At 35.9% G+C, this 25,362-nt stretch overlaps 1 protein-coding gene across 1 annotated transcript; it reads left to right on the top strand.

The window, feature by feature from the left end:
• The first annotated feature begins 406 nt into the window (after window positions 1-406).
• LOC132556377 (uncharacterized) lies at window positions 407-25,362 on the top strand. The gene is made up of 13 exons (XM_060220784.1): window positions 407-604; window positions 1,212-1,463; window positions 2,925-4,289; window positions 4,819-4,987; window positions 15,471-15,691; window positions 15,922-16,096; window positions 17,566-17,732; window positions 18,682-18,789; window positions 20,452-20,554; window positions 21,097-21,237; window positions 22,146-22,337; window positions 23,726-23,851; window positions 25,082-25,362. The coding sequence occupies exons 1-13, from the start codon at window positions 407-409 to the stop codon at window positions 25,360-25,362; spliced, it is 3,498 nt and encodes a 1,165-aa protein (XP_060076767.1).

Below are 25,362 nucleotides of genomic sequence, written 5' to 3'. Positions count from 1 at the left end.
ATATGCTACTGATAATTTGGCTTGGGACCAGATTTTTCGTCTCGTACGTGTTTTTTGATCTCTGACAGAATTTTTATTATTTGACCGGAGTATATGTCCTCAGACGATTTCTATTTTACTTTGTGTTTCTGAAAGAACTGGAACTGAAATAGATTGGATACAATGCATGATTAGAAATTAAAAACGGGTGAGTTCTAAATTTGTTGAAAATGTGTTATCATTACCGGTTGCTATACTAGAATGACTAACAATGTTTTTGTATTGAATGTCTTTATCATTCACAAGGACGGAATAACTAGTTTAAATCGGAATTTTAATGTCATAAAAACTCACCTGGGTGGTACCACTAAAATGTTTTGGTACATCTGCTTTTTATTTTTTATTTTCTTGATTAGATTGAATTGTGATGGGAAATGAAACCTCCAAGAAATCAAAAAATGTAGAAGATGAAGCGACAAAGACGAAAGAAGAGAAAAAAACGCCAGCAACTGGGCGAAATAACAACACAACTGCCAATAAAAGTAGAGAAAATGATGGACGCTGGAGAAATGGTAGAACAGGCCATGTTCCCAAACCCATGACGGCGCTCTCTGATAAAAGTGAGGTAAGTCATAGTAACTTAACCAAGTATTTCCATATATTGAATAGTGTGCTACGTTATACACTTTAAAGTATCCTCATTTAATAGGTTGACACGGTCATCGTATGAAACACAATGTCATTAATAATACATGTATATTTTACATTATATGTATAATTCGATAATTCATATCGTTCATTGAGACCTGCATCCCAATCAGAAGAAATGTTGTCTGAGGCCTATCTCCTAAACTACTAGCTACGAGAACTAAATACTTTGGGTTCACCTTGGTGAGTAAGTGTCTTGCCTGTCAAAAGTAGATCAGTTTGATCGACATTTTAATTTTTGGCCCTCATCGAAGAACATGGTTATTGATTTTACAGGATAAAGGTTCAGCTTGGTGTTGCGTATCAAATGTAGATCACTCTGACCTATAATGTACATTTTAACCTATAACCTACATCAGAAAAAATACATGTCCGGTCAAAACATCCTACACAACTAATCATTAGGCCTTCAAACTTGATGTATGGATTCACCTTGGTGAGCCGAGCTAGGGGAAGAGGAACTGTTATTCTCCGAATTATCTTGTTTTATTTCAAGTTGTTGATATCCGTTGTTTTTTTACTAGGCGGAACATGTTCGTTACCATGGGAATTATCAAATTGGACATTTACAGCGTACTGACCTCTATCCATTTTTCAAGTACCACCACAGGCCCCGCCGGGGCAGGGACCATCGATTTCATGTAAAAACTGCATCCACTGCTTCGGAGATCAATCCGAATCATGAAATCGCTGACAAACCTGTAGGGGAAGCTGACGAGGCGGAGCTGAACGATACCTCACTCACTGAAGCCGACATCTACGATCGAGCGAGAAAGGTATGTCATATCTAGTCATAACAGATGAAATATATACCACCAATAACTTTCTGATTTAAGGTACAAAGAAAATACTGACACGTCATGAGAATCTTAATTTAAACTCAAATTCAATAAAACTGGGGCAAAATATGAATAGAATAGGATTAACAGGGAGTTTCCAGAAAAATTACAAGAAGAATAAGACCAGGTGTTCCGAAAGAGTAAACGTCTTCTGCTTCACCTACGACATCTGCCATGTAAATCTTCGTCAATCCAAGTTAGTAATGTCACGTTTTCAATTGAGAAAAGACCAAATGGCAAACAATGGAACCACCAGTCAAAATAAAAAGTATCAAAGACGTCCTACTTTATAACGCAAGAGGCAATAGAATATTCCCCAACGACATCATCATGACGGCAGTAAAACTTAAAAATAGATATTTGATTACATTAGATAAAATAGAGCAATGTAACGAATTAAACAGCATCACACAACTGTTTGTTCCATCACGTAATTTTGTGGAGACATAATCTTGATGAAATATGATATAACGAGTGACGGTTTGTACTGTTAACTATATGTTAGTTGTTAGAAGGTATGTATACGTGTTACCTGGTCTATCAACACATGAAGGGAACAATAACGTGATTTTGGAAGTAGGGTAGGGGAAAACTCAGGTAGTTACCAAAGCAGGAATGTGTAGTATGTGTATACACGTAAATAACGACTCCTAACAATGGCTGCTTTACAAACATGATACATCAGGGTAATTATCAGTTTAATTACCATGTCCGGTCTTCTCATTCAAAAGATATAATTAACTAGGACATGTATAAAAGTTTTATTCATATCATAAATTAGTTTAAAAAGGCTTCACACTAAATACAAAACCCTTTCTAAAGCTTTAAAATCCACATATGAATAAGATAACGACCTTCAACATGCGTTTTATAAATAACTACTATAATGCACACGGTTATACTAAACATTACAATTTACTTGTTTTAAAATAGAGTCCTCTTCTTACGAATCAGTCTTATAGCCGAAATTATAATACACTGTAATACACTACAAACAATAGATTGAATGTTCGATTTAAGTGATTTTTTTGTTGTATATATGTAGTAGGAGGGGTGGGGCTTATTTTGAATTGCCAAGTGGCAATTCCATCCATTGACTTGGAAAATGTTCTTTAAAGGCACAAAACACATGGAAATAAATTTGTCACATTTGCGTATTGTGTGTCTCCTGACTTCCACAACATTGAATCTGCATTTTCCACGGAACCCGCTTAACTCTTTATTTCGGTGAATAGTTGATTAGATTTAAGAAAATGATACTGAAAATTATCAACTCCGGGAAACTCGTTATAACAAGAAAGATAACTCTCATTCAAAAACACAACTCCGAAATTTATATGTACATTATATGTATTCTTTGGTACATCGCTATATTCAATACAGGGATTTGTTTTATAGGCACCAATAACTTTAAACGACAGCTACAAGCAACTCATCGACTACTTATTGAAGGGTACCGAGTATACAGATCAGCCCGATTTGACACAAACTCGTGCTGTCATGCTGTGGATGAGTAGACAGGATGTGACGTCACCTTTGGCTGGCCCCGCAGACTACGAAACACCTGCGAAAGGAATCGTAAAATTAAGTAACGACACACAGTTTGAATTTTCTCGCTTTTTGTCAATTTTGTTTGAAAAGGCAGGCATTAAATCGAAGGAAATAACAGGCATATTCAAAACAATTAGCTACGAACCTGACAGTGGCAATGATTTGCCTGCTACTTCGTGGAATGCTGTATATCTTGACGGTAAATGGCAGTTGATTATGCCGTACTTTGTATGCACACGACGTAAAAAAGAATGGCTTACATCAGAACTAACGACTAAAGACGGAGTAGATGATAATGGTGAAGGACCAGTTTTTAACTATTTTTACTTTTTGCTGAATCCCAAGCAAAGTATCTATTGGTTTTACCCAGATGATCCAAAATGGCAACTGCTTAAACGCCCTTTAGAGAAAGAGGAATTCATGAACCTTCCTCTCTTCAGAAGTGAATTCTTTGAATTAGGTTTAAAACTAGAGTCAGAAAATGTGTACAATTTGCATTCTGTAGATGGTAGAGTAAGAATAGACATTTCTTCCACGGAGGAACTTGCCGATGAGATCTATCTTTGGTATGATATTACAATAGCAAAAAGCACTGGAAAGCACAATCCAGACAGTCAAACGCTGATAATCCACGAAAACCTTCAGAAACTTGTAGCGATGATGAAGCATAAAGAGAAATGGATGTTCCAGATGACTCTACCTATTGAGGGAGAATATAAGGTAACGATATACGCAAGTGTGAATGGTGATGACTTTGGACCAATTGTCAAATTCCGACTTCTCTGTGAAAAGCGATTTGATAAATGTAGTATGTTTCCTGAAGATCCGAAAGAAGTTGGCTTCGGTCCCGGATTGGCTGCTAAAGACGGGGGATTACTATTGCCATCACGCTCAAACGGATATTACCCTGTCAGGGTAAACAGCATTTTCACGATATCGTTTGTACTTGACAAAGAAACAGTAAAAAGCATTGAGGTGACTTGTAAACTTGCTCAGACAATCGAAACTGGGGTGAAGGAATATAACGATGACACCAAGTGTGTTGTAGACCGGGATAGGGGTTGTGTTGACATTGATGTGACAATACCTGGCGAGGGTGTGTTCATGTTGTCCATCTGGACAACGCTTGACGAAGGCTTATCCAACAAGATATCAAAGTTAGCCTGCTGTTATATACTAATCTCCAATCCAGATATACCACCTCCAGTACAGGTAAGATATGATTCTATGTCAGACGTATCCCCTATACTACATTTAGAATATATTTCCTATAATACAGGTAAGATCTTAACTATATTCTGAAGATATCCAGTATAGTACAGTTGAAATCTTAACTATATCCCAGATATATCTCCTTTAGTACAGATGAGGTCTTAACTGTATTCCGGATATATCTAGTAAAGTACATGTAAGATATAACTCTAGCCCAGAGAGATCTCCTATGATACATGTAAGGGATTAACTGCTGTAATGCCGCTATTTATTCCTATCTAATGTGTTACTAGCAAAATGTGCCGTTTTATCTCCAACCCACATGTTCTTCTCGTGAGCTAATTAAAACTTGAAGAGTTATCAACAGCCATAATTGTTCTTGACGATCTTGACAAATTATATCAAACATATTGTGCATAATTAGCAAATGTCTTTTATCGAAGCACACGAATGTTTGAATTAAGTCTGATCCCGTATGTCTTTTTTGGTATGAATACGGTATATATTTAACAATACTTTATGCTTTCAGACCAGGAGACAAAGAGAGGCTCGAGAAAATCTCCGACAGGCGTTGGAAGCTGGCACTCTGGATGGAATAGAATCAGCCATCACGAAATGTGTATATCATAGTATATCAGTGGAAGACGAGGAGGTGGATAGCGCCAGCACCAGGGCCGAGATACTGCGATTATCCAGAGGTATGCTTGTATGATTGTTGGATAAATAATTTTCCCGCATTTGGTAAAGAATTCAGTGGACCATAAAGTATCGAAGACTAGATACAAAATACATAAACACTAAATTAATGTAGTGAAAAACTTCGACATTACCTAAGACAGCGCATCAGCGACATTACTGAAGACAGCTCATAAGCGACATTACTGAAAACAGTTCAGAAGCGACATTACTGAAAACAGTTCATAAGCGACATTACTGAAGACAGTTCATAAGCGACATAACTGAAAACAGTTCATAAGCGACATTACTGAAGACAGTTCATAAGCGACATAACTGAAAACAGTTCATAAGCGACATTACTGAAGACAGTTCATAAGCGACATTACTGAAAACAGTTCATAAGCGACATTACTGAAGACAGTTCATAAGCGACATTACTGATGACAGCTTATAAGTAACATTAATGAAAACAGCTCACAAGCGACATTACTGAAGACAGATCATATGCCACATTACAGAACACTGCTTATAAGCGACATTACTGAAAACAGTTCATAAGCGATATTACTGAAGACAGCTCATAAGCGACATTACTGAAGACAGCTTATAAGCGACATTACTGAAGACAGCTTATAAGCGACATTACTGAAGACAGCTCATCAGCGACATTACTGAAGACAGACCACAAGCGACATTACTGAAGACAGCTCATAAGCGATATTACTGAAAACAGTTCATGAGCGACATTACTCAAAACAGTTCATAAGTGACATTACTGAAAACAGCCCACAAGCGACATTACTGAAGACAGATCATATGCCACATTACAGAAGACAGCTTATAAGCGACATTACTGAAAACAGTTCATAAGCGATATTACTGAAGACAGATCATAAGCGACATTACAGAAGACAGCCCACAAGCGACATTACTGAAGACAGCATTTGTTACGTAGGCGATAAATCCATTACCTGAAACAGCATTATCTAAAAATTCTTTGAGATGTAAATAAACGTTATGTGGCACGTTGTTCGTTTTATCAATAACGCAAATTGAATTGAAAGCGTTCACTTGTTAACATTTACAACCATCCTTTAAAGGGGCTCTTTTGGCAACAATTTACCATCTTTGTTTATACTAATTAAAAAGTAACAAAAATACCAACACCTAAATGTTGCTGATCATTAGTAAACAAAGTACATTTAAACATAAATAAAAGATAGTGTATATTTTAGATATCAAGTTCGCCCTTGGAAACAAGCACCTACAAAGTGTACGGCAGCTATTGTCACAGATAGAGCAGTCCAGGTACTCTTACTACTTCCGGAACGAGATGACGGAACTACAACAGCTAAAGGGAGAGCTGAAGTGGAAACAAAAATATATCTAGACTGCCAGAAACGTGGGAAAGGAGGGCCAGAAACGTGGTAAAGGAGGGCCGAAATAAAAAACATGATATATCTAGACTGCCAGAAACGTGGTAAAGGAGGGCCGAAATAAAAACATGATATATCTAGACTGCCAGAAACGTGGTAAAGGAGGGTCAGAAACGTGGAAAAGGAGGGCCGAAATAAAAAACATAATATATCTAGACTGCCAGAAACGTGGGAAAGGAGGGCCAGAACCGTGGGAAAGGAGGGCCAGAAACGTGGTAAAGGAGGGCCGAAATAAAAACATAATATATCTAGACTGCCAGAAACGTGGTAAAGGAGGGCCGAAACAAAAAACATAATATATCTAGACTGCCAGAAACGTGGTAAAGGAGGGCCGAAATAAAAAACATAATATATCTAGACTGCCAGAAACGTGGTAAAGGAGGGCCGAAATAAAAAACATAATATATCTAGACTGCCAGAAACGTGGTAAAGGAGGGCCGAAATAAAAAACATAATATATCTAGACTGCCAGAAACGTGGTAAAGGAGGGCCGAAATAAAAACATAATATATCTAAAAACTGCCAAACAATTTCTGATGCTAAATCAAAAGGCGAATTTGACAACCCCTGGTAAAGGAGGCTTTGCGTCTGGTTGAACGGGTAAAAATTACATAATATATATCTATGCAATACTGCCAAAACGTGGTAAAGGAGGGCCTGAAATGTGCCAAAACATTTTATTCACTTTCAATATATGTTTTCATATCTGCTATGTAAATGTAATTTTCTTTCAAATGTAGGGCTCTGTTTCATTTATAAAAAATGCATAATATATCTAGACTGCCACAAACGTGGTAAAGGAGGGACCCCAATAAAAAACATAATATATAGGCTTTATGGGTAATCCAAGGCCAAAGGCATTTTCAACGTGGTTTTATCAAATTTCTCTCTTTTTTATTGATAAAATTTTTCATAATATATCTGCAAGCACAGTGTAATTTAATTTCTGCCAGAAAAACTGTGATATTTTAAGGTATGTGAAATTCTTCTGTGATATCTTATATTTTATAATTAATAATATATTAAGAAATCCACAATAATTTATTACTGATTTTAATTGTTATGGAATTGCTTATGTAATGTGATATTTGTAATGTGTAATTTTATTATGCCTTTGCCTGAATAAACATAATAATAATAATAATAATTCGTACATAAAATGTAAAAATGTCCAGACGGACTCTAGTCTTCATTGCTTATGATTATGTATGCTCTTTGTAGAATTTTAGGTCAACAATGGCAGTTAGAGCTGTGTGACCGTAACAACGTCACGAGAATGCTGAACGATTCAGAGGAAATTAACTATATAAATACAGACTATCGGAATAATGCAGACGTAATGTTGTAGATAAGTCAATCGCTGAACCACTCCCACGTTTACTCTCAGGACTCCAATTGTTATTTGTTTCATTCTGTAATTAATACAAGTTAGATCTAGAAGATACCTATATAAAATCGCTCGAGCTCCGGATTCCAAAAAACATGATTGAGCGTGTCGTTAGTATTACTTCCAGGTGAAGTTTTTTTGGCATCGATTTTTGTGTATTTATACGAATTGAATGCAGACCAGTGATATGGGTGTATGGTGGAACGTCAAGGTTATTACATGTATACTTGTATAAAAATGTTAATAAGGTACTTGAAGTAATTTGAAATAATCTGTATTAAGTTATTGAAACATACATTTATTTGAATTCTATGTTGTTGTTTTTTTTTTTATCAAAAATACATGTTCTGACTTTTTTAAAGAAAGTTTTACGTAACGAAAACTCAAGTTCATCATTTCAAGAGATTATAAGACTTTTTTCTTTATGGGTATGTAGGATTACCCATATAGAAAAGAGTTTTTTTCTCTCATTTCTAATCTCATATTATCAAATATTTGCACTCACCTCGCGGTAGCTAGCACTGGACGCCGCCATTTTTCAGAATTCTATTTTTTTTCCTTGGGTTATATACATAAAAAATTGCTGAAATAGATTCTCCATCCCCGAATTTTGTAAACTATGTTTGCGGTCGAAAACATAATATGGACTGTGAATGTAAACATCCAACGTCAGCGTTTAACTCTTTTTTCTTCAAGCGGGCCGGGTCAAATACCATGTCAAATATGTTACCCAGAGACATGCGTACGCGTTCAAATATAGTGCCTTAAAACACGCAATAAAACAACACTTTTCTTTTTAATATCTACTATTGTTCAATGTATAATATATCATAAACACATTTAACATCTTTGAACATGCTGATCAAGTTATTAATACTACTTTACTGTCAATAGTAATCTTATAAGATTATAAGATAATCTTATAAGATAAGATAAGAAGCTACTCTTCAGAAGAATCTGGACGAATTATACCAATGGAGTGAGAAATGGTTGCTCAAGTTTCATCCGGATAAGTGCAAGGTCCTATCCATTCATAACAAAGGAAAACAGGTAGAAGAAGCAGAGTACAGTATGCGCAAAGAGGGAGGAGGAAGTAAGATTTTAGAGAACGTGGACAGTGAAAAGGACATTGGAGTTACCATTGATAAACACCTCACATTCGAAAAACATATACAGACCCAGGTGAACAAAGCTAACCAGATAGTAGGACTAATTCATTTACCTTGATAACAGGACATTCTGTTTACTATTTAAGGCACTAGTCCGACCCTATATGGAGTATGCAAGCTCAGTATGGTCACCCCACAAGATAAAAGATATAGAATTACTCGAAAACGTCCAGAGGAGGGCAACAAGAATGTTACCACAGCTAAAAAACCTAGATTATGAACAAAGACTGAATCACCTAGGACTACCATCGTTGAAATTTAGAAGAATGAGAGGGGATATGATCGAGGTGTTTAAAATATTGAAGGGAATATACGACCAAAAAGTAACCAGGAAAATACTGAATTTAAACATGACCAGCAACACCAGGGGAAACTCACTTAAGTTAACTAAACAACATTGTGTTAAGGACATTAGGAAGTACAGCTTTTCTCATCGGGTAGTGGACACTTGGAACAGCCTCCCTGACACAGTTGTTACAGCTACCACAACAAACCAATTCAAAAACAGGCTTGACAAATACTGGGAAAGACATCCATTGAGGTTTAATTATACAGTAAGATATGGACCAGATAAAGACACCGGAAGGACATTAAACCGACGTAATGACAATTTTGAGCTGCCTATAGAGGACCAACAGGTCCTGCGGGCAGAGACAACATAAGGTAACATAAGGTAAGGTATAAATCTTACACATTTATGAATGGAATTCTTGGTTTGCTTGTGAGATGACGTCACTTACGTCACACATTTCGCGCCATACCGACAGGAGGAAAGTTAGTCACTGTCACTTTCAATCACACGTGGACGACGGCGGAAAGGCTGAGTCCCAGGGTTGGTGATGTTCATATTTACAGAACAGTTTTGTAAATACGAGCCTGCAAACAACGACTCCAATCGACTATGCGTGTTTGTGGATGAAGCGGTTGACGAGGACATAGTCGATGAGTGCGAGGGATAAAAACTATGAATTACTCCGCGCTCGAGGCTTTATTACACAGGCGCCTGTGTAATAAACGTCTATCATGACCATGTTTATTACCCTGGACAGGCCTATCTGACACAGGTGGAAATGAGAGAATATAAGACTCTTTTCTATATGGGTATGTAGGATAGGGATATTCCACCCGAGGGGTTACAAAATGCCGAGGGTTTTTACCATATTTTGTGATCCCGAGGGTGGAATATCCCTATCCTACATACCCATATAGAAAAGAGTTTTTTCTCTCATTTCTAATCTCATATTATCAAATATTTGCTCTCACCTCGCGGTAGCCATCACTGGACGCCGCCATTTTTCTGATTTCTATTTTTTTCCTTGGGCCATATACATAAAAAAATGCTGAAATAGATTCTCCATCCCCGAATTTTGTAAACTATGTTTGCGGTCGAAATCATAATATGGACTTTGAATGTAAACATCCAACGTCAGTGTTTAACTGTTTTTTCTTCAAGCGGGCTGGGTCAAATACCCTTTCAAATATATCACCCAGAGACATGCGTACGCGTTCAAATATAGTGCCTTAAAACACGCAATAAAACAACACTTTTCTTTTTAATATTTACTAATGCTCAATGTATAATATATCATAAACACTTTTTACATCTTTGAACATGTTGGTCAAGTTATTAATACTACTTCACTGTCAATAGTAATCTTACAAATCTTACACATTTATGAATGGAATTTTTGGTTTGCTTGTGAGATGACGTCACTTACGTCACACATTTCGCGCCACACCGACAGGAGGAAAGTTAGTCACTGTCACTTTCAATCACACGTGGACGACGGCGGAAAGTTTGAGTCCCAGGGTTGGTGATATTGATATTTATAGAACAGTTTTGTTAATACGAGCCTGCAAACAATGCCTCCAATCGACTATGCGTGTTTGTGGATGAAGCGGTTGACGAGGACATAGTCGATGAGTGCGCGGGGAAAAACTATGAATTACTCCGCGCGCGAGGCTTTATTACACAGGCGCCTGTGTAATAAACGTCTATCATGACCATGTTTATTGCCCTGGACAGGCCTATCTGACACAGGTGGAAATGAGAGAAAAGTCTTTATAATCGGACAGTTGTCATGTCATGTGACAAATGTCTTTCCTAATTGGTAAGCATTCTCAGTTTCATTGATGACATCCACCATGTCAGTCTTAGTCAATACAAAAGATAATCTCAAATGAGAACAAGGTTAACAACTACAAAATCACAGCCTCAGTAACGAGCATCGAACATATGTATTTTATATTGCAAATATGTATTTAAACATTGTAACATAGCTGATGAAAGAAAACAACCTTGCCCTATCCAGGCCTCGAACTCACTATCTACGGCATCAAATCGCCAAGCCAAGAAATTCGACAACTGCCTAACCAACTCCACCAACCATATATATATATATCATTATTGCCAATGTGATCATGGTGACGACCATGGGACTTCCTCATTTCCTCCATCAACCTTTCTTCCTGTTGCCTTGTGTTGCATTACTATCTGGCAGCAGTTGATATCTTGTATCCAATCAAAAAAATAGAGCGAGTCCTTGAATATCGAATGAACTGCGACACGTGGACATCGTAGGTTGGGGAAGCAGAATGTTGTTGTTTAGAAAAAGAGATGGTTAATTATAAATCATCATCATCATCATCATCATCTCTCTCTCTCTCTCTCTCTCTCTCTCTCTCTCTCTCTCTCTCTCTCTCTCTCACACACTCTCTCTCTCTCTCTCTCTCTCTCTCTCTCTCTCTCTCTCTCTCTCTCTCTCTCTCTCACACACACACACACACACGTTAATAAATGAAAACAACGTATACAACAACGGAACCAAACAGAAATAACTTTTTAAAAATTGTTATCAATCTGCATTTCTTTGTTGAGTTTGTCCATGATGCAGGAATGTTGCTATCCAGAAATGGAAATTTCATAATAGGGAATTGAAATTATCGCGCTTGAATGTTGTCAATGTTGGTTTCTATGTAGGAAAAGGTCGAGATAAGATTTGACATTAACATTGTTTGACTGAATCTGGTACGTGCATTTCGAAGATGAAATTATAGTTATCTTTTGACTAGAAAACGGTAATTACCTTTTCACGTTACGAAGCTAGATGTGTGCCTGAAGCAGAAAACATTGCTCTTCCATAGCATTTTCTTTGATTCTTTAGATGTGTTTCCGTGTAAATCTTCCCTTTCTTTATTCTTGATCATCCTTTCAAAGGTTGTGAGTTTGAATTCAGATTCTGTTGGATCAGGTTTCAGGTTCCGCTGGTGCTCTGTTGTTGTTACAATTTGAAATATTTTGAGGCATGTACTACACTATTATCATATTATGTTTTCAAATTAAACTGGAATTTGACACCATGTTGATATTAAACTGCATCTAGAGATATAAATACAGTATTTTACCAATACTTACTAATTTACCGTTTAACTAACATCCCTGACCAAAATTAAAACGGTCTTCAGATACATATGAATGAAATGTATCTAGCAGTGTAGAGTTACCTCTACTGGTTTGTTTCACCTGCTCTACAATTTGATTGACGTCACAACATTAAATTTGACAGAGCCTTTGTTTACACTCATCAATCATGACAACGAGCCGACATGAGTCCTTCACTTTGAGTTATTGCACACATGCTTACCTTGGTTCTAATGGACATTGAGATAAAACACGATGACAATCTTTCTCGTCTTATGTCTAATACATTTTGGGTTTTATTTCACTGATCTTCATGCTTGCCCTACTTTAAAGATATATCATAGGGTTTGACTTTTTATAGATGTTTAGTTACAAAAGAAACTACAAATCTTTGTTTTCTAATGCGATACTACTTGCCTAATTAATATCTGCTATCATGGTATACAGAAAAGATTGCTCCTTTTTTGTTCTGAATATTGATTGATGAAAATTTACAAGAGAAAGTCGTGCTTTCCTTAATGTAAGGTCACAGACGTTACGATGCTCGGTTTATGTCTGCATAATATCTTGATTAAAACCTGTAGTAAATTGTCACATCCGGAATTCAACGTGTGCAGTGGATCACTGTAAACCATCAGTCGGAGAGTATGAGGGGGATAGGACTCTACATATCTCTACTTACTGTTCTCATCAAAGGTAAAGTATATTGTGCTGTCTTCTCTTTTGCTGATTGTTCTATTGATAATGTAGATTTATTGTTTTTACATTATTGACAAGTGTTAAATGGTATCATTAATAGGGACTAACCTTTGTTAAAAGAACAGCATAGTAAAAAAATGAGAATAAATATAAATGCACGAACGTGTAAATTACGTTTTCTATTAAATAACACATATGAGTGAAGATAACGCATAACATAAGCATATGTAATTCTAAGGAAAAAGTGTGTATAATAATTATATAAACATGTCGACGTACTTTTAGGATTTTTCTTTGTTAAGTAAGTAAGTCAATGGACAATAGATATTACTGAATATGCTATGAAAGTATGATACCGAAATCTAAATAAGTGATGACACAATGCTGTATTGTTGTACCTGTGTAACCTGTTGACACAGTGGCTTTTAACATGACGTACATACGCTGCTACATAGCTCGTTTTATTACCTAGAGCTACGAACACATATTTCCTGAACAAAAGAGTTCTTCATATCAGCTTTACAGATATACATTAAATATGTTAAAAACGTTATACATACCGATGACCGTAGTGACCAGTGTTGGGATTTGTAGGTGCTACGTAACATACAATTCATATAAGATAAAAATAAAGATGTACTTATTTTACAGTGAATTTTACTGGGTTGTTAATACATCACTGTGGCTGTTAAGTAGCTAACAATGCATTAATTGACATAATCCAGATGTTAACTGACCCATCTCTGACCATGAAGTAACAAAGGTAGATTTACGTAACATTTCAAATACAATTTTCTCTCTTACCTGAAAGTGGTGCAAAATTAAATACTTTATTGTAGTGGATCTATAGAAAGTGTTCTCATATGGTTGCATGGCTTCAGGCTATATAATTAACTGCCTATCCCATCCCTAAATTAACATTTTAAAGGGCGTTCACTACGGTACCGTTAAAAGATGTTTATGATTATCTTATTTTTGATTACATATCAATGTACATCATGCGTATGTCTTATGGAAAATTTTATTTTGTTGTTGACGCCATTCACAATTTTTTTTTTCATTTCACAATAAACTGACAGGTCTTACTGACGTCACAGTTCGCCTTCACAGAAATCATGGATTGCAACATTTGTTTAATATTTCGAGATAATAAAGAGAAAAATGATTCTATCTAAAATAAACAATTATGTTGAATTAAAACATATATATGATGCTACCCTAAAAGGAACTGTTTTATTGAGTACAACAAAATAGGATACTATAAAAAAAATGTAACGGTGCCATTAGTAAAATGTCTTCATATTTTTACACGCCAATTCCAATTTTGCATTATCAAAATTTCAGAAACGGTATTATGTGGCAACTAAATAGTCTATGTTGTGTCACATAGGTTACGCCAAATCTCGGGTTTTGAAAATCCAACAGCAGTGTCTACCACCTGCTGTCTTGAAAATTACAAAAGACAAGCAAATCAAAGGCACGTTTTAGAACAATTATTAACAATTTGTTTTTGAAACATCTATCTGTATTCCTCTCAAATAATCCATTCGTTCTATTTTCGGTTCCCTTATCTGTTAAAAGTTCTTGGTGAACATAATTTTACCATTCGGACTCTCCGAGCATATAAAAATGCTTCTACTAACTAACAATGGGAAAATGAACAGAAAATCCCTCTTTACATCGGAAACGACGTGATATCAGAACATTTGAATATATTCTTGTCATTTTTCAGGAGTCTCACTGTAAGCGTTTTGGTGCATCGTTTCTCATTTTTTTCATGAAATTTGAACTTAAATTAACATTTTGTTGACAAATATTGGTATTTTATTTCTTGTTTTTGTGTTCATCCATAGAGAACTAAATGTAAAATGTGCTACATGTTTCATGATTGTAGTATCTTTGTCAACTCGTGAGTTATGGAAGCAAAATAACAATTAAATCGAACAAGGATATAAGATTTTTTTATCATTTATATTTAGAATTTGTTAACACGTGATATTATAAACAATGCATGTAATGAAGTTTCGTAAGCATGTCCTGTTTGTTGTTCTAAAGAAATGATAAATTAAAGAAGTATCCTTTCTTAATAATTCGAGATAAAAATCAATCAAAATGGCAGAATGCGAAAGGGAAGGTGTGCTATGTTTGGTTATTTCACAAAAATGTTAAGGTGTAGATTTGATAGCCGTGCTAAGAAGCGGATGAATGTTAAAAAGTAAACATATACACACTTATAGATAAATACATTGCAAGGAAAAAGTTATATTTTGTAAAGTGAAAATCGCATTATTTAATTTTGTAACGAAGAGCTGCACAACATTGTTTATATTAAACGAAAAATTGCTATTGTTTCAATGATATGGCTGTGAACTTACTGCTTGTATATCAAAGGGGAGACAGAATGGAATCAAATGGCCAAAGATACACTTAAAGAGGCACTGAAGGCGACGTCTAACATAAACGTAGCCAAAAATGTTATACTCTTTATTGGTGACGGGATGGGTGTGTCAACCGTGACCGCAGCCAGGATATACAAGGGCCAACGAATGGGGAACCCCGGGGAGGAGACAGTCCTGTCGTTTGAGAAGTTTCCACATGTTTCTCTTTCAAAGGTAATGCGTGACAGTTTATTTATTTTTTTTTTATTTTCTAATTCCTTAAAATTTAAGAAATTCGGTAACTACGCATATTACTTACATGTTCTATGCAATCTTAAATGGTATTTACGCTGGTTATGAATCAATCCCGCACTGACTTCTACAAGCAGTGCTTTTCTTATGCTAAGTAGGCTATTCAGAAAAGCTAATAAGAACATTCGAATAACACACATGCTGCTTTTTAGGTCTACTCTGTTGACCGACAAACGCCAGATTCGGCAGCCACAGCTACAGCCCTTATGTGTGGGATAAAGACAAATAACGGTGTGCTTGGTGTCAAGGAAACAGTTCTCAAAGAAGATTGTGGAGCGGTCAACGGACAAGAAGTTACATCAATACTGAAACATTTTATAGCTGATGGTATGAAACAATAACGTTAAATCCACTAACTAAGGAACATGTCGACTATGTTATATCCGATTTGAATACAGGTTACTCTGCTGGGTGACCTGAATCAAGCAGGATGGGTTGTGTTGCTTTTGTCTTTTCGCTTTTCCTGTTATTTTTTCAATTTCTCCTTGACCGTTTTTCAAGCATTTTGTAATTTACATCTTCAACTAGTTCTCGGGTACTGATATTGGGCTTGTAGTATGCTGAGATCAGGGTCTTCCTAAATTGTTAAGATTAATGAGCCTGGTCTTATTCTAATGTTACTAGGGTCAAATAGGTTCAAATCCTCAAACAGCATCTTATCAATGACTAAAAGGCCTTCGGTACCGATATTGGTTCTGAAACATGCTGGTATGGAAAACTACCAAGTTTGCTTATCCTAAATAACAAACCGAATCTTTTGTGTTTTATCTGATTTCTAAATATTTAAGAACAAATTATTATAATAACTCGTTCTTTATGATTAACGAGAATTAAGATCAAAATGATATCTCTTTGCTTTATCATTCAAATATCATTTTTCTTTCTCTGCTTTTCTTCACTGTTTCTCAATGATACGGAGAGGGGAGATACATGATTTAAAAAATAAATAAATAAAGTTTTAACTTCAAATTTTCATGATTGTTACGTCAGCTATGGACGCTGAAGGACGGGGCCAAAACGGTCGGATTGAAAAAAATCTTCTAAAGACCCACTAGAATGATGCACTCTTCATGATTGAAGGGTCTTAAGGTGCTTCATCATATCGTCCATTGTATGACCAAGGGTTTCGCATTTCCGCTGATGACTGAAATTCTCATAAGAAAACGATTTTTTTCGGTCTTACTTGTTGAAATATTCATTGGAAGTCATTTATAACTGGATATAATTATTAGCATGGGACGATACTTCAATGTTTAGCATATTTTACATTTACATTGTATGTACAATGTAGTTCTTTCTGGTCTTTCCTAATTACAAACAACAGCAAAAACGAGAGCTTTCATAGAACTCGAATGATCGTTAACTGGATAGAATTATTAGCATGGGACGCTACTTCAATGTTTAGCACATTTTACATTTACATTGCATGTACAATGTAGTTCTTTCTGGTTTTTCCTAATTACAAACAACAGCGAAAACGAGAGCTTTCATAGAACTCGAATGATCGTTAAGAATATCGGGGCTCATGTTTGTTTTTGTTTTCATTTCTTTTTGCTGCCGTTAGATCTTTCTGTGATATAGGTATAAACTTTCCTTCCCATCAAAACACATTGATTTATGGTGTTTTGATAATAATAATGATATCGTTGGGTTTTGAATCTATTCATCAAATGTTCTATGTATTAACATTATTGATAGATTAAAAATAGCTCAAAGTGTCATTATCTTTCTTACAGCACATAGAAAAATCTTCAGAAAAGTACAATAATTCTTGTTTGTTTGATGTTTCGTGATAGGCAGAAGTACAGGGATAGTGACTACGTCGAGGGTGACCCATGCCACGCCCGCTGCAGCCTACGCACATAGTGCCTCGCGAGACTGGGAGAGCGATGCTCTTATGATGTCAGTGACAGGGGATTGTAAGGATATAGCCTACCAATTGGTATACAACAATGATATACAGGTACGACAGTGATGAGATACAGGTAAATGATACACAGGCACGACAGTGATGAGATACAGGTAAATGATACACAGGCACGACAGTGATGAGATACAGGCAAATGATACACAGGTACGACAGTGATGAGATACAGGTAAATGATACATAGGTACGACAGTGATGAGATACAGGTAAATGATACACAGGTACGACAGTGATGAGATACAGGTAAATGATACACAGGTACGACAGTGATGAGATACAGGCAAATGATACACAGGTACGACAGTGATGAGATACAGGTAAATGATACACAGGTACGACAGTGATGAGATACAGGCAAATGAATTAATATGCTCTATGTATGTAATATTTGTTTCTTGATAAAGGGGCAGGTTGCCTCGAAAATTTGGCAATTCTCTTGTCCGTGCTGTCGCGTTTACTTCATTGATATATTATATATACTGATTGCAAACACGAGAGTTCAGCATAAGCGCTTTCATTACTTTATCCCTGTTGACGTCATAGATACTTTTACTTTATATATTTATATTTGGTGGTGGAATGGTAAGTTTTTTGTATGGAATTTCTTGGCTTGGTAATTTGGTGTAGTAGAACGGTTCAGAATATGCATGTGTACTTGGCGTTTTGGTAATATTATCAGAAATATGAAACTAATGAAATTTTCTTAATTATAGGCAGGGGCATTTAAATTGTCTCCCTTCCTCAATTGTGTTACAGGGTTCAAAATATCAATATATTAACACGATGTATCATATACTATAGTGTTTCTTGATCCGAAGGATTCAGATCCGCTCCTTTAATAAGGCACAAAATATTACACAGTACATAGAACATAAAATAAAGACAAAATTACAAGCTATAATCGAGAACAATGATAGTTTGTAAGTTTGTTTTGGTTTTATATATCAATAATTTTCACTTACTAGATTTCTGTTTACGTCGGTAGGTTGTTTTGGGCGGAGGTAGGGGACCGTTTTTACCGGACACTACAGCTGACCCCGAGACAAAGACAGTTGGCTGGATTCACAGAAAAGATGGCCATGATTTGACAAAGGTTTGTATAAGCCATTCCCGTAATACCGTAATATGTTATGGAATAGAAACTGCCTTTAATGAATATTCATGTATAATTAAATTTGAACCATCTTTAATATATGCATTTATTAACGGAATGTTGTAAGTAAATCCAAATAGTGCAGTTGTGATGCAGTTAGGTGACGGTTCAATGCATATATCGCCAGTTTCATAACGAAGCGAGACTCTTCGGTACTTTACGTGTAAATGACGAACGCTTCTCCTCTACGGAAAAAGACGCCGAAACTGGAACCGTCTTCAACCATAAATCAGATCAACCGAAAATCAGATAGACTCTAATCCTGATAAGCTAACGTTGTATTTTTCAACAAGCTACTAACGCATATGCTTTTTAAGATTATTGAAATTCTTTCATACTGTCTGTATGTTTTTAATTCCACATAAAAATAGATTTTGTCGGACATACGGGTCGGAATTTCCCATTGCGTGCTGCGATAAATAACCCAGTGACCAGCCGCACAAGTCGAATCACATTTTGTTTTTATAGGATGTTTTGTGACTTACATTTGATTTCTGTACGAAATACACAGTAGAAAATCTCAGGAAGATGTCCACGGTGACAATAACGTGTATTATAGAAAAATAGCCGAGTGTAATCAATATGGCCGAACTTAGGGAACGGAAACAGAAAGCCGGAAATTTGGAGTAAAAGTTACTTTTACATATGAGGTGTCGTAGATGAAGCAGTAGACGCTTACCATTTCGGAACACCTTATTCTCCTTGTACTTTTTCATGAATCTCTACGTAAATCTTTCTTTTGTTCATATTTCCCCTAATTTTATTGAATTTGTGTTTTGATTATGATTATCTGGACATGTTGGTAATTTCTTTTTTTAAACAGCTTCGCTGTACTATAAAGAAAATATATGTCACGTGATTAGCGTTTAGAACATAACTGTCTAATTACATCCTAATGATGTTCTTTTATGTCAGGAGCGACTGAGAGATAAGGATATTTAGCTTTGATTAAACACAATTTACCTACTGGTTAGTTTTCAAAACATAAAAGAATCCATTAGATTGCCGTTACGTGTGATCAGATATCATATAAGCGTGAGCACATACGAGGTATAATAATGGGTATACACAAAGCTTTGAAACTCTTATTAGACCATGTCATGTCATTATGATGACCTTTGTTAGGGTTCTATCCTCTCGCATGACCGCAGTATGACGGTACATCTCTTATCTAAACTTGTATAAGCACCGTTTGGAATACTCTAGCTTCTTCCCCAATTAAGTATCTGACTCCTTATTTTAGAAATACAAAGACCTATCAAGTAGTCAAATAGTTGACATTTTAACCATCCATAGTTACTATAGAAAGATAGCGCTCTGAGGCCGGCTTCATTTCAACGTTATAACTAAAAGGTTATAGGAATATATCGCAGCCTCACATACACCAGGAAGCCATCTTTGAATGACCCTAGCAGTTGATAGGACGTAAAACAATATATATCAGACACAAAGCTTTCACCAACCATTCATATATTTGTACTAATCAGTTTACCGTCTTATGCGGCATTCAATATCGATATATCGCTCAGAACATCAAAAACTTAAAATGAAATTTGAAACGCTTTATTAAGTTTTTGAGAGTTCTTCGAATTTTGATTCCAGATTTGGAAGCAGATACAGACATCTAAGAAGCGACGCCATAGCTATGTGTGGAAAAAGGGTCAATTTGATTCCGTGGATCCAACCGAGACAGATTACCTCCTAGGCATGCTTTATTAAAAGATTTGAATATCAGTATTGATTTAAACATATTTTTTGCAAACATATATGAAGCCCTTTTCCAGCTGATATGTGTGGTGTGTGTGTGTGTGTGTGTGTGTGTGAGGGTGTGTGTGTGTGGGGGGGGGGGGGGGGGGGACATGTTTTTATTTAGGTTTATATAAATACGCCACAACACACTGATCAAAGAGGGAGAGATAGGGAATTAAAGTCTATTTGAGTCAAAAATGTTTATCATAACATTATATTTCATGGATAACTCACTGCTTCCGTGTAGTGATAGTAGCAGGTCTAGCGGTATGAAATTATTACGGTACAATTTTATTCTCTGCTCTACATAATAACAGTATATTACAGTGTTATCAGTGGGGTTATAAATAGAAGGAGAATAGTAAAACAACAGATTGTATTAAACAACATCGTCAGCAGCATCAATACCATCACTAACGGCAACATTGGCACGAAAACCTACAGCTCACAATATCAGGACTTTTTTACAACTTGCTGGAATTATATATTGTTTTCCAGGTCTATTTGATGGAAGTCATATACCTTACGAAAACGACCGGGACAAGTCTGGAGACGGAGATCCATCACTCTCAGAAATGACCAGCAAAGCTATCCGTATACTGCAGAAAAACGAAAAAGGTTACTTCTTAATGGTAGAAGGTCAGTGATTTCATTACAATTTGTATGTGAAGAAAAGAACTCGACTGCTGACTCACCCTGTCATTTAATAATTGTCCTGTAAAACAAATGCTATAGAATGTAATGAATTAGTTCGAATGTTCGTGTTTATTTGGATTCGATTCCTTTCGTTGATGAGCCCCGAAACATAATTCTTCACCTTCATTTGTATAGAACGACCAATCCATACAAAAATACACCACAGCCTATTTGTGTTTACAAGAAGAAACACAAGACCCGTGTTGAAATAAACCTTTATAAAACTACATCTGGGGAACGCTTGTAATCCATCAATATCTCGACTGACCCAATCCTTCTTGCACCATGATTAACCTGGAAGTAATGAACTCGGTGATGTGAAAGTCAAACGGCCATGAACACGCAGAGGCCATCAAATGAATTACAAGTATATGTGTTAATACAATATACAGAAAAAGACCTGCAGTTTTTGGAGATTTGTTTTATTCGGCATGACTTGATAAATTCCGAGAACATCCGAGGTTATTCATTTTCACAACTGCAAATGAAAAGTAAATTTTGAATTCATCAACCTTTCGAATAATGCGAACAAGTGATAAATCGTTCAAATTATTGTGCATGCAATTGTGTATCGGATTTCAGACAGTTCTACAAAAATTACACAAGTTTGCTTTATAGTATCGATATAATAATGTAAAGTCTATATATTGTTGTTTTTGTTTTGGAGAATAGTAAAACGTCATCCAGAGAGAAGTTAAAATAGTTCATACAATCCTATCCGAAAGGAAGGTCGCTTTCATTTCTGGTCAATAAGTGTTGCATGGCCACACCTTGATTTTTCTGAAGCTAGCATTTGTGGTGTATGGTATTTAACGTAGCGAAAATAACAAACATTATTTATATAAAATCAGGTGCTCGAATAGACCACGCCCATCATGAAAACATGGCTAAGCGTTCTCTCACAGAGACGTTGATGCTCGAGGAAGCTGTTAATAAGGCTGTTGGTCTAACATCTGATGAAGACACGCTGATCATCGTCACAGCAGATCATTCTCATCCATTCAACATTGCCGGTTATTCTTACAGGGGAAATGACATCCTTGGTGACTATCTTATGTACCTTTCTTTTCATAGTATAAAAGTATATTATTATAAGTAATAATTTTACATCTGTACTAACAGTAGCCTGTATAACAGCAGTATAAGTAGTAATTACACCTCTGTACTAACAGTAACCTGTATAACAGCAGTATAAGTAGTAACTTTACCTCTGTACTAACAGTAACCTGTATAACAGTAGTATAAGTAGTAATTACACCTCTGTACTAACAGTAACCTGTATAACAGTGGTATAAGTAGTAATTACACCTCCGTACTAACAGTAACCTGTATAACAGTAGTATAAGTAGTAACTTTACCTCTGTACTAACAGTAACCTGTATAACAGTAGTATAAGTAGTAATTACACCTCTGTACTAACAGTAACCTGTATAACAGTGGTATAAGTAGTAATTATACATCTGTACTAACAGTAACCTGTATAACAGTAGTATAAGTAGTAATTTTACCTCTGTACTAACAGTAACCTGTATAACAGTAGTATAAGTAGTAATTTTACCTCTGTACTAACAGTAACCTGTATAACAGTGGTATAAGTAGTAATTACACCTCCGTACTAACAGTAACCTGTATAACAGTAGTATAAGTAGTAACTTTACCTCTGTACTAACAGTAACCTGTATAACAGTAGTATAAGTAGTAATTACACCTCCGTACTAACAGTAACCTGTATAACAGTAGTATAAGTAGTAATTACACCTCCGTACTAACAGTAACCTGTATAACAGTGGTATAAGTAGTAATTATACCTCTGTACTAACAGTAACCTGTATAACAGTAGTATAAGTAGTAATTATACCTCTGTACTAACAGTAACCTGTATAACAGTAGTATAAGTAGTAATTTTACATCTGTACTAACAGTAACCTGTATAACAGTGGTATAAGTAGTAATTTTACCTCTGTACTAACAGTAACCTGTATAACAGTGGTATAAGTAGTAATTATACATCTGTACTAAAAGTAACCTGTATAACAGTGGTATAAGTAGTAACTTTACCTCTGTACTAACAGTAACCTGTATAACAGTGGTATAAGTAGTAATTACACCTCTGTACTAACAGTAACCTGTATAACAGTAGTATACGTAGTAACTTTACTTCTGTACTAACAGTAACCTGTATAACAGTGGTATAAGTAGTAATTATACCTCTGTACTAACAGTAACCTGTATAACAGTAGTATAAGTAGTAATTACACCTCTGTACTAACAGTAACCTGTATAACAGTAATACAAGTAGTAATTTTACCTCTTTACTAACAGTAACCTGTATAACAGTAATACAAGTAGTAATTTTACCTCTTTACTAACAGTAACCTGTATTACACTAGTATCAGTAGTAATTATACCTCTGTTCTACCATTACTTGTAGGTATAACCATTCCTTACTGGGATGAGCCTCCCAGGGATTATCTCCCATACACCTCTCTGGTGTATGGTAACGGACCAGGACGACGCCCATATGAAGACCGGACAAACTACACAGGAGTCGACACTAGTAAGTCAGAATATATAATAGCCCTCAATTACAAGATCGGTCCGTGAGGATTTTACATTTCCAAGTCTGGCTCAGCCCAACGTATAATCTACATGTCTTGAAAACAAACTAGGTTTCGAGTATCTTGCGATAAGGGGAAGCAACCTGAATTTGCCTATACTCTGTTATGCTGTACCAATGTCATATTATAATAAATATTCAAACAAATATGTGTTTTCTGAATGTCCTTATAGTCGACTGCAAGTGACCTAACCTGAGAGGATTTCATAAACAATTTAGCAGAGGGACATCTTTCAATTACATCGACTGTTACTATCTCCTTACCAATAGAATTTTGGCCAATAAACCCCAGGCCGACAAACACATTGTGGCGGTGCCAGTTGCAAACAGAGTCACATTATCACATTGGCCGTATGGTAGTTTTAACTAATAGCATGCAGGTATAGTTGTAAACAAGAGTACAGTGTAACTTCATACCTTCAGGCTAATAATAGAAGATTATCAAACACTGTAATATATACTTCTAAACTTCTTCGCCCTCACCATCGTAATTTCTCTTCATGGAAGTCAAGTATTTTGGGATTTTTTTTTTTAACAAAACAAATTTCTTTACAAACTAAATCAGTCAATCATGTTGACCCGCATGTAAGCGTTTGAAGTATATTTCTTTGGGAAGAAACCAAAGGACCCCAATAATAAGCGTATATTATTACGCTTTTTGGGCTGTCTTGGATAGATTTGTTTAACATATATCAGCTGTCTTTATTGTGATTTAATGTTCCGGTGTTGTATGTTTTATTTATGTCAATTTTCCACCTTATGTACTATGTAACATGTATTTTATTTATCATGCTTTGTATACATTTGTGCAAATCTTTCCTGAATAAATTTATTATTATCTATTATTATATTATTAAACCAGAATACCTGGAAAAAACCCAATTGGAAATGGTTGGTCAGGTAACCCCCATACCTATTAGGTGAAAGACATGTAACTGTTTTTTATCTTATAGTAATTTATATTTACCGTGGTACACTAAATATTTTACTATCAAACACACAGAGAGAGAGAGAGAGAGAGAGAGAGAGAGAGAGAGAGAGAGAGAGAGAGAGAGAGAGAGAGAGAGAGAGAGAGAGAGAGAGAGAGAGAGAGAGAGAGAGAGAGAGAGAGAGAGAGAGAGAGAGAGAGAGAGAGAAAATATTATTGACTGTACTTTCGATACATTTCAGCTGCCGACAACTTTCAACAAGAAGCAGCAGTACCGCTTGGCTACGAAACACATTCAGCAGAGGATGTTGGGATATATGCACGAGGTCCTATGGCGCACCTCCTCCATGGTGTCCAAGAACAGCATTATGTGGCGCACGTGATGCAGTACGCCGCGTGTGTCGGTGATTATAAAGACGACTGTGAGCGCCCGTATATAAGCAATTCCAATGAAGGGTCCTTGGTGTCTTTAAATAGTGTGTTGTTAATTGTATTATGTATAATTAAACTCATCGCTGTGTAA

The sequence above is a fragment of the Ylistrum balloti genome, unplaced genomic scaffold (assembly GCF_031769215.1).
Source record: "Ylistrum balloti isolate Yb309-2 unplaced genomic scaffold, AGI_CSIRO_Ybal_v1 Utg370566, whole genome shotgun sequence".
Classification (NCBI taxonomy): domain Eukaryota; kingdom Metazoa; phylum Mollusca; class Bivalvia; order Pectinida; family Pectinidae; genus Ylistrum; species Ylistrum balloti.
The sequence above is the reverse complement of the archived record's forward strand: the minus strand, read 5'-3'. Positions and strand labels throughout refer to the sequence as shown.